Source organism: Microchirus variegatus, assembly GCF_963457635.1.
Source record: "Microchirus variegatus genome assembly, chromosome: 13".
NCBI classification, from domain to species: domain Eukaryota; kingdom Metazoa; phylum Chordata; class Actinopteri; order Pleuronectiformes; family Soleidae; genus Microchirus; species Microchirus variegatus.
The window spans coordinates 1,437,129-1,451,538 of NC_139814.1; the positions used below are offsets into that span (position 1 = coordinate 1,437,129).

Sequence of the window (14,410 nt, forward strand, 5' to 3'; positions counted from 1 at the left end):
AACACACATAGCACATGTTTAGACTCTAAATGGCCAATTTCTCGCCTCAAATTATCTTAAAACTGCGTTCCGTGACACAGAAAAGTGAGAAACGGCCACTTTTTCAACAACAACAGTCTTTCTCTCTCTTTCTTTCTCGGACGCCATTGCTCACTGTAGCCAGAAGCACAACAACCTTGCGCAGCGACCCCTACTGATCGGGCGGGAAATTGCAGCGAGTGTCCGTCACCACGACGCAGAAGTATAAATGCTCGAGGCGTCTCCGTGGTGACGCAGACGGATAACGCATACGCAGTCGGAGAAGTATAATGTGGCCTTTACACAGACAGATAAACAGACAGATTTGTTGAGATTCGTTTAATTGTGGAAACATTTTTCAGTGAAACTCAACATGTATATGTCAGTAATAATAATAATAATAATAATGATAATACTGATAATAATAATAATGATAAAAATAATAATAATAATAATGATAACGGTAATAATGATAATTATAATAATAATCATCATCATCATCATCATCATCATCATCATAGTAATAATGATCATAACATTTAGAAGAAGATAGAGAATGAACAGGTAGGATGGTTATACTTTATTGGTTATAGGAAAGATGCAACCTCTCGCCACTTGGAGGCGCCGTACACCCGCATTCCTGCTTCCTTCCTGCTCGATTGACAATGGAAGAAGAAAAGTAACCGTTGGAGGAGAAGCGAGGGAGGAGGAGGAGGAGGAGGAGGAGGGGTGGTGTTTGAATGCTTTAGCAGCAGATCAGATGCTCCCTGTGCGGGCGGTGCAGGGAGCAGAGGAGTCAGTGCTGAATGGAGCACCACTTCTCTCCAGTCCTTCAGTCCTGATCCTCCTGCTCCTCCTGCTGCTGTCGGACTTTTACTGTAGGATTCTACTCGCACACAAAAAGCCGAACTGGACTTTACTCTTCTCCTGTCAACATGTTTTCTGCGGCGTTGCTCCTGGTGCTGGTGGTCGGGATCTGCGCAGAGAGCATGGAAGGACCAACAGGTAAGGATCACAATAACGCTCTTTACGCACTCTGACATCTCCTCCGTGGACACAGTCGCTGAGTTGACTTTTCTGAGTGTGTCTTTTTCTTCTTCTTTTTCTTCTTCTGGAGTCACATGTGATGTGAAGTGGTTGAGTAACTTGACAAAGTTGACAGTGGCTTCGTTAAGTTTGTTCCTGGTCATGATGAGACTGAGCTGCTGAGGATGAGACTGACTGTCTCTGTCCATCTAACCTGTCACTAACACCTCACTCCCTTCACTGGGTTGGATGCTGCACCATTGTGCATACACTAATACAACATGAATACAGTGCTTTTGTCACCAATAACAGCACATGCGTCTGTCTCTGTGGAGCAGACACAGTTTTCCTTCAGAGCTCCTTTAAGCTGTCATACCTAGACTCCACAGAGTCCTCCTCACTCTGAATGGAGCTGCAGTTTCTGCACATTTCTGAAGGCATCTTTCTTTCCTCTGTGAACCTGCAAAGTGTGTTGTTCTCAACTTTGAAACATTGCAATCAGCAAATCTGAAAAGCTTAAATGTAAATGTATTAGAGCTGCAACTAATGATTATTTTCTCGATTAATCGATGAATCGTTTGGTCCATAAAATGTTAAAAACCGTTGATCGGTGTTTGTCAAAGCTGGAAAATATGATGTTCTCCAAAGTCTTGTTTTGTTCACAAACCAAAATGATTCAGTTATAATGATTTCTTTGTTTATGTGGAGCAAAGAAACCAAGAAAATATTCACATTTAAGAAACTAAAACAATCAGAAATCTTGTTTTAATCATGAAAAAAGTTTAAAACCGATTATCGATTATAAAAATGGTTGGCGATTAATTTAGTAATCAATTAATAATCGATTCATCGATTCATCATTTCAGCTCTAAAATGTATTTATTCATTTTTTTTTGGGATTGTTCTCTTCATGATTAAAATGGAAAACACAGGAAACGGATCATATTAGTTAGAATCAAGAGTGAGGTTATTGATTAATTAATCACTAAATTAATCGAGAGCTATTTTTGATAAATGATTGATACTTTTTGAGTTATCCTTTGGTTATATTTCATATTTTAATTGGGGCAGGCGATGGTAGCTCAGTGACATCTGAGGGTTGGATGTGAATGTGTGAAAGTGTAGTGTAAAGCAGCTCTGAGTGCTCATCAGCTCTAGAAAAGTGCTTCATAATTACTGACCATTGACATATGATATATCAAAGCTGTCAGCTCCTTTCTCACTTCTTTGCTCCTGATAACAAACAAAACAAGATGTTGCAGAACATCATTATTTAGAGGTTTGGGAAACACTTTTTTGACATTTTCATGTCCATATCATGGACCATGACTACAGCAGGGAATAATGACTTTTATTTACTCCACTTTGTCCCATTGTTTGCCCACAGGCTGATCACACACTTTAAAAACATCACAGCGTTTGTCATGTTTCATGAACATAGTATTCCCGTATATTCATCTGCTGCTGAGGGAAGGAGCTGTCTGCTGCTGCGCTGCTGTGTGCCACTTATCAATACTGCTGCAAAATGACAATGACTCTCAGTATCACTTCATGTCTGAGTCTGATTTGTTTTGATAAGCACAATAAAGAGTGGTATAACTGCTGATGGGATGATTCAGATAATATTCTCTTTTATTAGTCCCACAATGGCGAAAGGATGGATTATCAACCATAACTTGCACAAGTGAGCATCAAAACCTATGCATTTAGACAGAAAAATCCAAAAATGTATAATGTACGAAGATTATTGGATTATTGGCCCAACATGTACATTATACCTCTGTTGATTTAATCCTAGTTTGGCAGGAACCAATATGTGCTGCGCTGAAGTGGCAGAAAACATTACCAAAGCTGAAAAAAAAATACAAGGTTAAACACTTTATTTAAACAAAATAATGAAATGACATGTTATAATTAGGGCTGCAACTAATATTCATGATCCTTTAATCTGTCCATTAAATTTCAGCAAATGCAGAAACATGTTGAGGGTTAGGATCAGTGTTTCCCAGACCTTTAAATGATGTCTTCCAAAGTGTCTTCTTTGTTTTATGCAGCAAAGAAACCAGAAATATTCACATTTAACAATATGAAAACAGTCAAACTGTTGAATCCATGATTTAAAGTAGTTGATGATGAATTTATCTTTAATTGTAAAGATGTAAAATGATATGATAAATCAGATTTTTAAACTCAAGCTTTTCATACAGTTGTTATTATTTAGAACAGGACATCTCTGTCTCTGATGGTCAGACCCTGTTCAGTGAAAGTGTCAGCTGGTTGATTGCAGGAATGCTGTGTGAGTGTCAGTGTGATATTAATAGTGGAACATGTGATGCACAAGCAGTTGTTGAGCAGCCGCACACCAGCAGCCGCTCCCTGCTCTCCAGGATCACATTAGTCCTGAAGTCAGCCACAGATTTAATCACACACATCAACAGCACATCAGACTGACCCATCATGATTCATCAGGGATTCATTCAGTTCATGTGTTGCAAATGAGGACATTGTGTTGACACGTATGGACCCTGACTGAGTTTGCATAGGATTCATGGATTGTTTATGGTTGTGGCCCAAAAGTTCAATGTTGGTCTCATCACTCCAAATGACTGAAGGTTTGAGCTAGTCTCTGTGCTGTTTGGTGTATTGTAAGAGAGATACTTTTTGCATAGACATTTGTGTAGTAATGTCTTTCTTCTGGCAACTGGACCATGCAGCCCATCTTTGTGCAAGCACCTCCTTATTGTGCATCTGGAAACAGCCACAGCACATTTTTTCAGAGAGTCCTGTATTTCACCTGAAGTTATTTGTGGGTTTTTCTTTGCATCCCGAACAATTTTCCTGGCAGTTGTGGCTAGTTTTAGTTGGTCAAATTGTGTGCATGTTGTCAGGCCAAATCACCAGGGTAAGTAAACTTCTGATCAGGGTCATTTGGGTACTTCCTGTTGTCATTATGATTTAAAAAGAGTACACATGGTTGTTTGAAAATAAATGGCTTCAGCCAACCACTAACCATGAGTGAAAGAAATCATAAATTCTGTCTCTGTCTGCTCAACTGTTTATACATTAGGGCTGCATCGATCCACTGTTTTTCACTTCCGATCCAATCCCTGAATTTGGTTATCTGCCGATACTATTCCGATATGGATGCTCCTTCGACGCAAAAATATTCATGTCTATGAAAGTTGACTACGTCGACTAGTCGTCCCAGCTCTAACATGCACAGAGCCAAATAATCTCAATATTCCTCAACACTTATTGTGCTGATATTACTAGTTGACATAGAACATTATTTTCAGATATCACAGGCTATGGTATTACGCAGATGCACGCAATGCAAAAAGCTGTCAGAGCCGTCAGACTCTGTTGAACTCCAGCCGCAGGCGCACTGCACACTCTTTTAATTTGAAAAGAGCTGCACACTCTTTTAATGTGAAAAGAGCCCCACCCCTAAAGCACAGCCCCCCCGATTAGTTGATTTTTCGTTGAAATTTCAGGGCTTTAGTCGACCAAAAGAGTTTCTTTGGTTGATCACAGCCCTATTAGACAGATATGTTTAACTGAAGATCCACTTTTCTTATTTGAGGTGTTGTATCACTTGACTTGTAACACATTTTTGGCTGGTGTTTAAAACCATGCAGAGGTTTTATACACCACTCTCAGTCTGGGGAAAACATGATATACTGTACTTTTGCAGTTTTTTTTGACATGGTGTGGCAGGATGTAAGCGAGCTGAATTTTTTAAACATTCATCTTGTGCTGCCTAACAACAAGTTGTGTCATGCAGCTTTAAACTTTAAAACTCAGGAGGATTCAGACAGTGTCAACATTACTTTTTATTTCTGCTGTATTTGAGCAAATGTCGTCTTGCAGTATCGTGTTGTATAAGCATGCCCGACCTCTGTTGTCAGGGCCTCCAAGGCTAATTTGATCCTAAAAATGAGAGAACACCATCACCTGGCACTCTGAGACTGGAGGGTGGTGGTGGTTGTGTGTGTGTGTGTGTTTGTGTGTGTGTGTGTGTGTGTGTGTGTGTGTGTGGGGGGGGGGTTATTTGAAAAGATCATGGTGAAATAGGTGCTGACACAAGAAGGTGGGCTTCCACAGGCTGCTGGGAGGATATTGAGAGGGTCGTCTGCGGATTTGGCTCAGTGTTAATCCAACGACATAATAGCCTCTCACACACACACACACACACACACACACACACACACACACACACACACACACACACACACACACACACACACACACACACACACACAGCTCTCCTGGGGCGGATGTGGAGGCTACAAAATGAGAAAATGGAGTGTGTGCTCGCACAAACTGCAGTGATGAAATGTGAATGTTCTGGAGGAAATAACACAGGATCCTTTAATAGAACAATGGCAACTAGCCTAATGGCTACACGCTGTTCAAGGAAGTGGCTACACTCTGTAATTATTAGTTCTGTGTAATGAGATGGGAGAGGAACATGGCCATTTCGACAGCCATTTTGTAAAAGAAGAAAAATTGGAGAAAAAAAAACCTATCCATCACCAGTTCAGATCCTGTATCAGACGACTACAAGCCCATTTCAGCAAACAATCCAGTTCTAATTGTCTGTGTGGATCAAGAAAAATGGATGCAATTAAGTTGAAATTGATAAAAATGACCAATTGGATGATGATGATGATAAAGTATGGCTCTCTGTATGGGAACTCCTTACCTCTCTAATCTAAATTGCATTGTACAAATAGCCCACACCTGTCTTGTTTTCATCAGTTTAAATGGACAAACTAAAACAGTTTACATAAGAAAAACCTGGTCACCAAAGTTTGCCTGCTCTTTAGCAAGACCTGGGGGTGAGGTTTTAACCGTCAGCTTTAATATTTATTAACGGACATATGCCCCGTGGGCTATATAAGTACACGTGATTTGGGATGTTTACCTTAAAGCTGGCCTGCCACGGCTAAACCGGCAACAAATAAGTCCAGTGCAAACCCAGTAAACAAAGAAAACATATTTTTTATAAAATGAATTGTGCAATGTTTGGAAGAAGCAGCTACATGCTTCAAATCACAGTATTGTGTGTCTTAAAACCATAAACTTTGTATTTGAATTTGGGTTGTTTGGTCGCTGTGAATCGATTCATAGTTAGGGTGTGGTGGAGCTTTTGTTGTTTTTTCAGCCAATCAGCTGCTCCATGGTCACTGGAAGCAACAGCCAATGCAAATGAGACACAGGAAAATACATCGCTGAGGCTCGGTGAGCTAACAGCAATTAGCATTTGGAAAAGCAACCATTTGCAGTTGCCGTCATATATAAAATGTAAATCCTCTGAGGCTGAAAGTTTGTGTAGAACTCTGTGGTGCACTGTTCAGTCAAGAATAGAACACTTTGCAGACTTCCTCTTCCGGATACTATTGCCCTCGCCTGCACTCTCATGTTTTTTAGCGACAAAGTGGAGCTCTGCGAGAAAACAATTCCAGGAATGTGTCATGTGACGTCACAATGAGCGCGGAAGTGAACAGACTTGGCTTATTTGACGTGGGACTAGGATTCCACTCAGGATTTAGGTATAAATTTGTCTGATTCTCTTCTGATCCTAGTTCGAAGCAAACTCCTTTCACAGAAGAGAAATGTTACTTTTAATGGACCTGGATGCTCTCAGGTCAGAGAGTAGTCTGGAGACTTTTGTATATACTGTTGTCCAAACGAATCTGAAGAAAGTTTTTCTTAAGGGAACGCAGACTTTTTGACCCAACTGCAGCTGCAACATGATTACTTCTATTTATCTAAAATGATTTCCTCTTACATTGAGGGAGAGTCCTTGGCTTCTGTTGTGCCACAGAAGTCAATTTTCTCCACAAGAGTGAAGCTGATGAAAAGCAACGTTGCCTCCAAAAGACATTTTTGTGTCTGTCCAGACTGAATTCCAGCTCCTCCGGCTCCATCTGCTTTGTCTGCTCACATGTCTCAGCCATGTGACTCACCGTAAATGTAAAGCTAGCACATACAACATAAAGAGTCAATGCAAAGATGTGAGAAGAATCAAATTTCACATCGCTTATTTAACTCCAGGGCAGCAAGTAATACTAATAATTAATGAATTCTAAGTGTTAGGACCTCTCGGTCAGCCCACCGGTGGCCCACAGGGTTTTTGTAAAAAAAAAAATTAAAGTTTGCAGGAAATGTTATGTGTTATTGTAAGACATTTATTAACAATACTTTTACACCATCTATAGAGTCTTATAAAAAGACCCACTCTTGAAATTTAATAAATAACTTTTTTCTCTTTTTTTTCACTTAAATACTAATTAAGCAATCTGCTAGTGAATCTTAAAACAAGCCATGCAATGGTCACATTTAAAAGTAAAATAAAGCAACATGAATAAAAAAAGTGGTAGTGCCCCCTCATCTGGTGCAGACAAACGGCCCTTTTATTTCTGCGCATCGCCCCTGCGCTGTTCTCTTCTCCCTCTCCTGCGCCGTTTGTCGATCTGCATCTCCAAGCGGTCTCTTCATCCAAAGCAGACTGGATCATTTCTATAAGTGTTTTATCCCCAGATAAAAATAATGATCTTTATGACGAGGATGGAGTACAGTCACGATGAAGTGCAGGTGATCCGAGTAGATCTGAGTAAAACGTGTTGACAGACTCTGAAGAGCAGAGCGAACTTTTCATTGTTTTTACTCCATGGTCTCAATATTTATGTAGAAGACGCTTTAGCGCTGTAATTAAGGGAATAACAGATGCATCAGATGAGCTGATCTCTTGAGTTAACTGCTCAAAGAGAGAGAATGTTCTCTGGTGTAAAGTGAATGTCGCGGAGTGTTCATAATCTGCTCCGTATGCAGCCAAGTTTCGCTTTTGCGCAGAGACTTTCCAGCGTTTAATAGTTGCTGTTCCACAGTGAACTCGCTCTGTTTCGACCGCCGAATTATCGGTGCATCCCTAAATATAACATCTTTATTGACAAGAACAATGTAACTGTAATAATGATGCACTTGATAGTGTGACTTTTGTTTCAAACGGCACCTAGACAAGCGTGCGCTGCACTGATTACATGGGGGAGCATGCGCCCTTGTTCCCCGGTATGGAAATTTGGCCCGCCAGGCTTATAACACACTGGGGGAAACCCTGGAATTAATTGAGTTTTGTGATGCAATCAACTTATGTATCTAGGTGCATCTCAATAAATTAGAATATGGTGGAAAAGTTATTTCAACTCAAAAAGTGAAAATATAAGTATTAAAATTTTAAGAAAATGTCTCTTTGTCAATTATTTGAGATACTGAATGTTGGGTTCTTGTAAAATGTGAGCCAAAATCATCACAATTAAAAGAACCAAAGACTTCAACTACTTCAGCCTGTGTGTGTTACGGGTTTTCACTATTTCAGGTGAATTACTGGAATAAATGAATTTTTCCACGATATTTCCAAATTATGGAGATGTACCTGTAAGTGTAAATATAATGTGTGTATATATGTAGAACTGGCTGAGGAATGAAAGTAAAGTAAGTAGTAGCATAACTCTTAAGTGATCAGATGCCCTGCAGGAATTATTGATCAGGTTTGTCTAATTGATCATGTAGGTTGTTCCACAGGGTTTGTGTGTGTTGGTCAGTGATGGCAGTAGCACTCAGATCTCATTGATGGGTTGTTTGAGACAGTTACCAAGAAGCAGTGCTGCGGCTGCTTAATACTGGCTGTCACCACTGTGCATTGTTAATGGAGTTGACAGCAGAGCTGCTGGAGCACCTTGGCCCAGACCCATGAGGCCTCTTTGTGGAGAGAAGCAGCACCGGTATATTCCTCTCCAGGTGTTACAAACGTGTTGTTTATTCCCCTGTTGACAAGAAATCATTACAGAACAGATGGAGGTGTGCCAGCAGGCGTTGCACTGCCTGCCAGACTGATCACTAAACAATAAAAATGAATATGCTCAGTTTTCTTAATGGCTGAGTGTGTGCTGCTTTTTAGTTCAGATTACTTTTAAAAGGACGCAGCTGAATTTGTGATTGGGGTTGTTTATGTGACCCACACAGAACCTAGTTACGTGTGTTTTTGTCTTTTATATTCTGGTGACTGGCCACACACTCATCCTACAAACCAGCCTTTGAGCACCACGGACAGCGGCCAAAGCGCCATAGTTACCTTACTGACCCTTCTGCACGGTGTCCGTATGTCACAAAAACACATGAAATTCCCACAAGCCCCACCCCCTGACATTTTGACTTTTTTTTTGTCGAGGTGAGTACGTGTCGATTGGCGAAAAAAGTCCCATCCCTGGTTAATGGGCAATTTCTAATAGTTTGCAGTGATCAAAGTTAACATTTCTGAATTTAATATGGCTAAAATTGAGGAAAGTCAGGTTCATTTCTGCAAATTCTGTATGCACCTGTGAAAAAACGATTTAGTATGCAGCTAATGGTAACAGCTCATGCAGTGATCTGGTTGGTTATTTTAGGACAATCTCTGGTTGGAAGTTAAATTACAGACAACCATGTAAAATTTGAACCTGTCATACAAACAACAATGCCTACTGGCTCATAATTTCTCCTTTTAAATGGGACATTAGCATATGACTGTCAGTGCTGCAACACTCACTCTGCTCTCTGACTCATTTCATTGCCTTTATACAGGTCTTGATTTTATTTCTACCAACTGTATAATGATGTGCTGGATAAAAAAAAAATCTGTGAAATAGGAGAGGAGAATAGATTAATGTACCCTGAAGGCCTGAGCTGGTGGTAGAATGTGGATGTTGGAATTTGCTCTCTGCTGCTGCACACATGCAGATATGTTGAAAGCATTTGGTCTGTGTTCACAGATAAAACTCAAATGAGGGAGCTTTTAGAGAAGCTTGTCCTCTGCACTCCTTCAGATTCTCTCGCTTTTCTTCTGTTAAATAACTCACCCTCTGTTAGAGATCACACCTCAGGAGCACTAGAGTGTGAGGAGATACGTTGCACATGTCATGTCAGCAAAGACATTCATCAAACTGAGCCATGAAGGTAAACCTCAAGTTATAGTGGCACACTTATCTGGTTAATCTCAAGGAATGAACTTTCATCATATTTGTTTATTCAAACTCTTGTAGCCCGGTCAGACCTGGTATTAAGATCTGTCCTGAGTGATATGTCTGCTTCCTCAGCTGATGTCCACTGATCTTTTTTTTTTTACAGTAGTCAGTGGTCACACATTCATTATTTTGTAGCCACCGCCCGCATAATTATAGTGGAACCTTGCATGCCTGGTGTTGTTTTTTTGCCTTTACCTCTACAGAGCTCCCCCTACAGTTTCGGAGTACATATCTTTATGCCACAGTAAACATTCATCCATCCATTGTTTACCACTTTATCTTCACTGTCACAAAAACTGACCACTGACCCTCCTTCTCCTCTGCCATTCCAAAGCAGCCAGTCCGATGTTCACTCGTGTTTCCTCTTCCTCGCTTCCCCTTGACAACGGTTTTCTCAGCTTCTTTTTCACCGGCTCTGCCATGATAAATGTCTAAAATAACACTATCTCTGCCTTTTCATGTTACAGCAGTACAAGTAGGGCATTGAGGCCATGCATTGCAAAACTTGGTGGACACGGCCTGCCATGGATGGACATAAAGCTGTGATCCTAATGAACAGTAAAATGTGCAGAGAAGCTGTTAAAAGAGAATGATGATACATTACATACTAGGGCTGTAACGATATGCGTATCGAAATTGCGATACTCAGAGCCACGAACCTGTGTATATATAATGCTGGGGAGTGCTGCAGGAGCGCCTGAACCGCTCCGCTTTGCACCTGGGGACTTAACACACGGAGCAATTACTGCTTCAATGCTGTTGAAATGGGAGCATTACTCACCTCTTGAAATTCCTCGTAAATAGCGGGGTGTCTGTCTTTGAGGTGTTTCGCCAAGTTTGATGTGCTACTCGACTTCACCACCACTTTGGAGCATTGTTTGCACATTGGCTTGTCGTAGTCTTTAGCCTTTCCCTGGTCGTTAGCCTTGTATGCAAAATACTTTCAGATGTCATTTTCCCTTTTCCAGCAGCAGAACTTGTCATTTTTATCCAACTCAGTGTTGCGAGGGTCTCTGAGCACATGACGTCAAACGCTATGTTTGACGTCATGTGCTCAGAGCTGCTAGAGAGACGAGCTGCGTTTCTGTCTGTTTACGGTGTTGCTGGGTCAAGTTGCTTGTAAAGTGACTCACTGTTGGTATCGATACTTTTGGAACTTAGTGATGATGAATGTCTGTTATATGTTCAGAAATCATGCAAAAAGCTGTATTAAAACAACAATAACAACGAAATAATAACCTTGCACAATGTGAAAACCAACACTAACATTATCTGGTAATTTGACAAGGAAACTTTCTGCAGGGACAGGGAAATGAAAGCGACGTGTGGAGGTCTGACCATGTTATTTTACATGACTTTTTGAAACGCTACGAAAATGAAACATAATAAGCACATAATATGTATACAAAAGTGCAGTACATGTCTTGAGACATGATTGGTCTTTAGACAAGCCTAATTTCTACTCCTGCGTAAAGTGCTCTACGCAGGTTACGCAGAGCCCTCTGCATCGTCTCCGGCTGCACAAAATATTTTAGAAGTGTCCGTCACTCCGTCAAGGGACAACGGAGACGGCAAGGTCCTCAGGACAGGCCGAGATAACGCTGCTCTGTGCCGGCCACAGAGGCGGAGCTGATCACCGCCGACAACGTTGCTGGCAAACTATAAATACATCATATCTTAATACACAAACCACATGTTTAGACTCTTAATGGCTAATTTCTCGCCTCAAATGATCTTAAAACTGCGTTCCGGGACAGAAAAATGTATTCATTTATTTCAGGTGAGAAACGGCCACTGTTTCAATGTTATTCTGCTGCAACAACAACACCAGTCTTTCTCTCTCGGACGCCATTGCTCACTGTAGCCAAAAGCACAACAACTTTGCGTAGCGACCCCTACTGTTCGGGCGGGAAATTGCAGTGCGTATCCGGCACCACGACGGAGAACTATGAAGGCTCGAGGGGTCTCCGTGGTTACGCAGTCAGATAACGCATTGCGCAGTTGGAGAAGTATAATGTGGCCTTTAGTTGGACTTGGAGATGACATATAAAGTTTGACATCCTCTCTCTAGATCTGTGGGGATCTGTTAAAATGTTCTCCCGATGAAGAGATAAGTTGTCTGACATATTGCCTGATTCACGTGTTGTCCAGTATAAACGTCTATGGAGGTGAGCAGCTTTGTTTCGTGCTTATAGCTCTATGGAAAAGCATGAGTGCTCTACACAGATCGCCGTGTCCATTGAGTCTGATTGCTGCTGCTTCTGTAGGTGCCTCCCAGATCTGTCACCGCCTCTGACAGCCAGTCATGAATAATCTTTATTATTCATGACTGCTCCTCGTGTCGCTTTGTCAACAAGGTCTTTACACCGCGCAGCTGAAATAGGGATGCACTGATACACCTTTTTTCACTTCCGATCCGATCCCGATATCTGACTTTAGATAGCTGCCGATACTCCGATACTATTCCGATATGGATGCTCTGTTTGCTTTAATATAATTATCATCATTGTTATTACCATTTTGATCATTGGGCTTTAATAAACTCCTTTATACAGGCAAGTATATGTACGACTTTTACAACGTTTACAGCGACTTTACAGACCCCCTGGCGACACACACACACACACACACACACACACACACACACACACACACACACACACACACACACACACACACACACACACACACACAAACGGAGTCACAGATGAGATGTGAATGTTCAATCTCCAAACACAATGCGATGCCGGCGTTTTTTTTTTTTTTTTAATACCGTCTCCGTGTTAATCATTGATTTCACCGGACATTTTGGCCAGTAATATTTTTTTCAACCGCTAAATTCCCGTGACAACAGCCAAAAACCGGCAAATATACCGGCTAACGTGAACCCTGGCTTGGAGGAGTGTGATTTTCATTGTTTTTATGCCGATGTCAGTACTGTTCTCCTCAGCGAGCAGGCATTTAAAACGGTGACGGCTGCCATTACGTCGGCTCGGCTGCAGGTTGCGGAGCTGAACTTCCTGGTTAACTCCTGGTCAATCGTGCTCGCCTGATGGCTGACTGGATCGGATCGGCCCCATCCCTAAGCTGAACCAAGCTGTTCCTCAGCCATGAGAGCAGTGGTTTGGTCAGACCTGTCACAAGTGACTGAAGCAAAGGGGAAAAGCGTTGCATAGTTATCACATTAATGTAAAAAAGGAGAACATCTGATTCAACAGGGCAGGGGTCAGAGTTCAGCCCCAGGATGATTTCATGGCATCGCTGTCAGCAAGTGTCACTTCAGATTGAGCAGACATGTGGAGCTGAAGTGCAGGAACCACATTCCTCTCACTTCCTTTGCCTCTCTCCTGCTTCTAGGGCAAAATAACAGCATTAAGCGAAAAGCTTTTCAGCTCTGCTGTTTTCTCCTCTTCTCCTTAACTCTGGGGTTTTCGCTCTTGGGACTTATATGTTTAGTCTTCTGTGCTATTAATGTAGAAGACTGCAGCACTGATAAACTGATAAAGTTAAATTAAATGCCAAAGAACAAACTCACTCTTACTCTTATCTTTGACTTCATTTTTGTGAGGTTCCAATAAAAACTCCAACAGTGATATGGAGCAGGACCCAGGGTGTACAGGTCCCATGGTAGCTGTAGATATTACATTTTTAAAAGTAGGCATTTAAAGTTATCAAACCTGTGGGCCGTCAAGTGTCCCCATGGCACACGAGATATATTAAAAGTTGAAGTGAAACTTAAAAGATGGGGGAAAAAAGGGAAGTTATTAAATAAATAAAATGACATATCCCTTAACAGCGTGAACAAGGGCACTGCAGCAGGGCCTGCTCACCCCTGTCATCTTAACAGTGACCTTCCTGTGCCCAGCAGGGGAGGGTTATGCAGCACCACCTGTGTGTCTGCTGCCTCTGCGGGACATCTTCATCAATTTATCCCCCTGTTATTTTGGATAAATGGGACTTTTTTTGAGGCTCACTGTTTGTTTCACAGCTCACAAGTTTGAAAGTCGCTGTGTTTGAAGATTTCAAAGTGAATCGCCGCTACGTGACCAAACACGAGGAGAAATACAAGACCTTATCAGATCTAGAGCGCACAAAGGAGTCGGAGGCAATGTTAAGAAAGATCTCCGTGGTATGTTTCTTCTGTGTCTCGGTTTAAGTTCAGGAGTTTAGGGCTGAAACGATTAATCGATGAATCGATTATTTATCGATTACTAAATAAATCGCCAACTATTTTCATAATCGATAATCGGTTTGAAGCTTTTTTGTTTTGCTCCTTAAAAGTGAATATTTTATTGGTTTCT

At 41.3% G+C, this 14,410-nt stretch overlaps 1 protein-coding gene across 1 annotated transcript in view; it reads left to right on the plus strand.

Annotated features, from left to right (window-relative positions):
• Positions 1-913: 913 nt before the first annotated feature.
• The window catches only part of LOC310936319 (receptor-type tyrosine-protein phosphatase U-like), a 311,175-nt gene continuing 297,678 nt past the window's right edge, over positions 914-14,410 (plus strand). Inside the window, exon 1 of the mRNA XM_083900361.1 lies at positions 914-1,023. Within this exon, the coding sequence (XP_083756487.1) occupies positions 954-1,023 (70 nt within the window). The 5' untranslated portion in view covers positions 914-953. The remainder of the gene's footprint in view (positions 1,024-14,410) is intronic.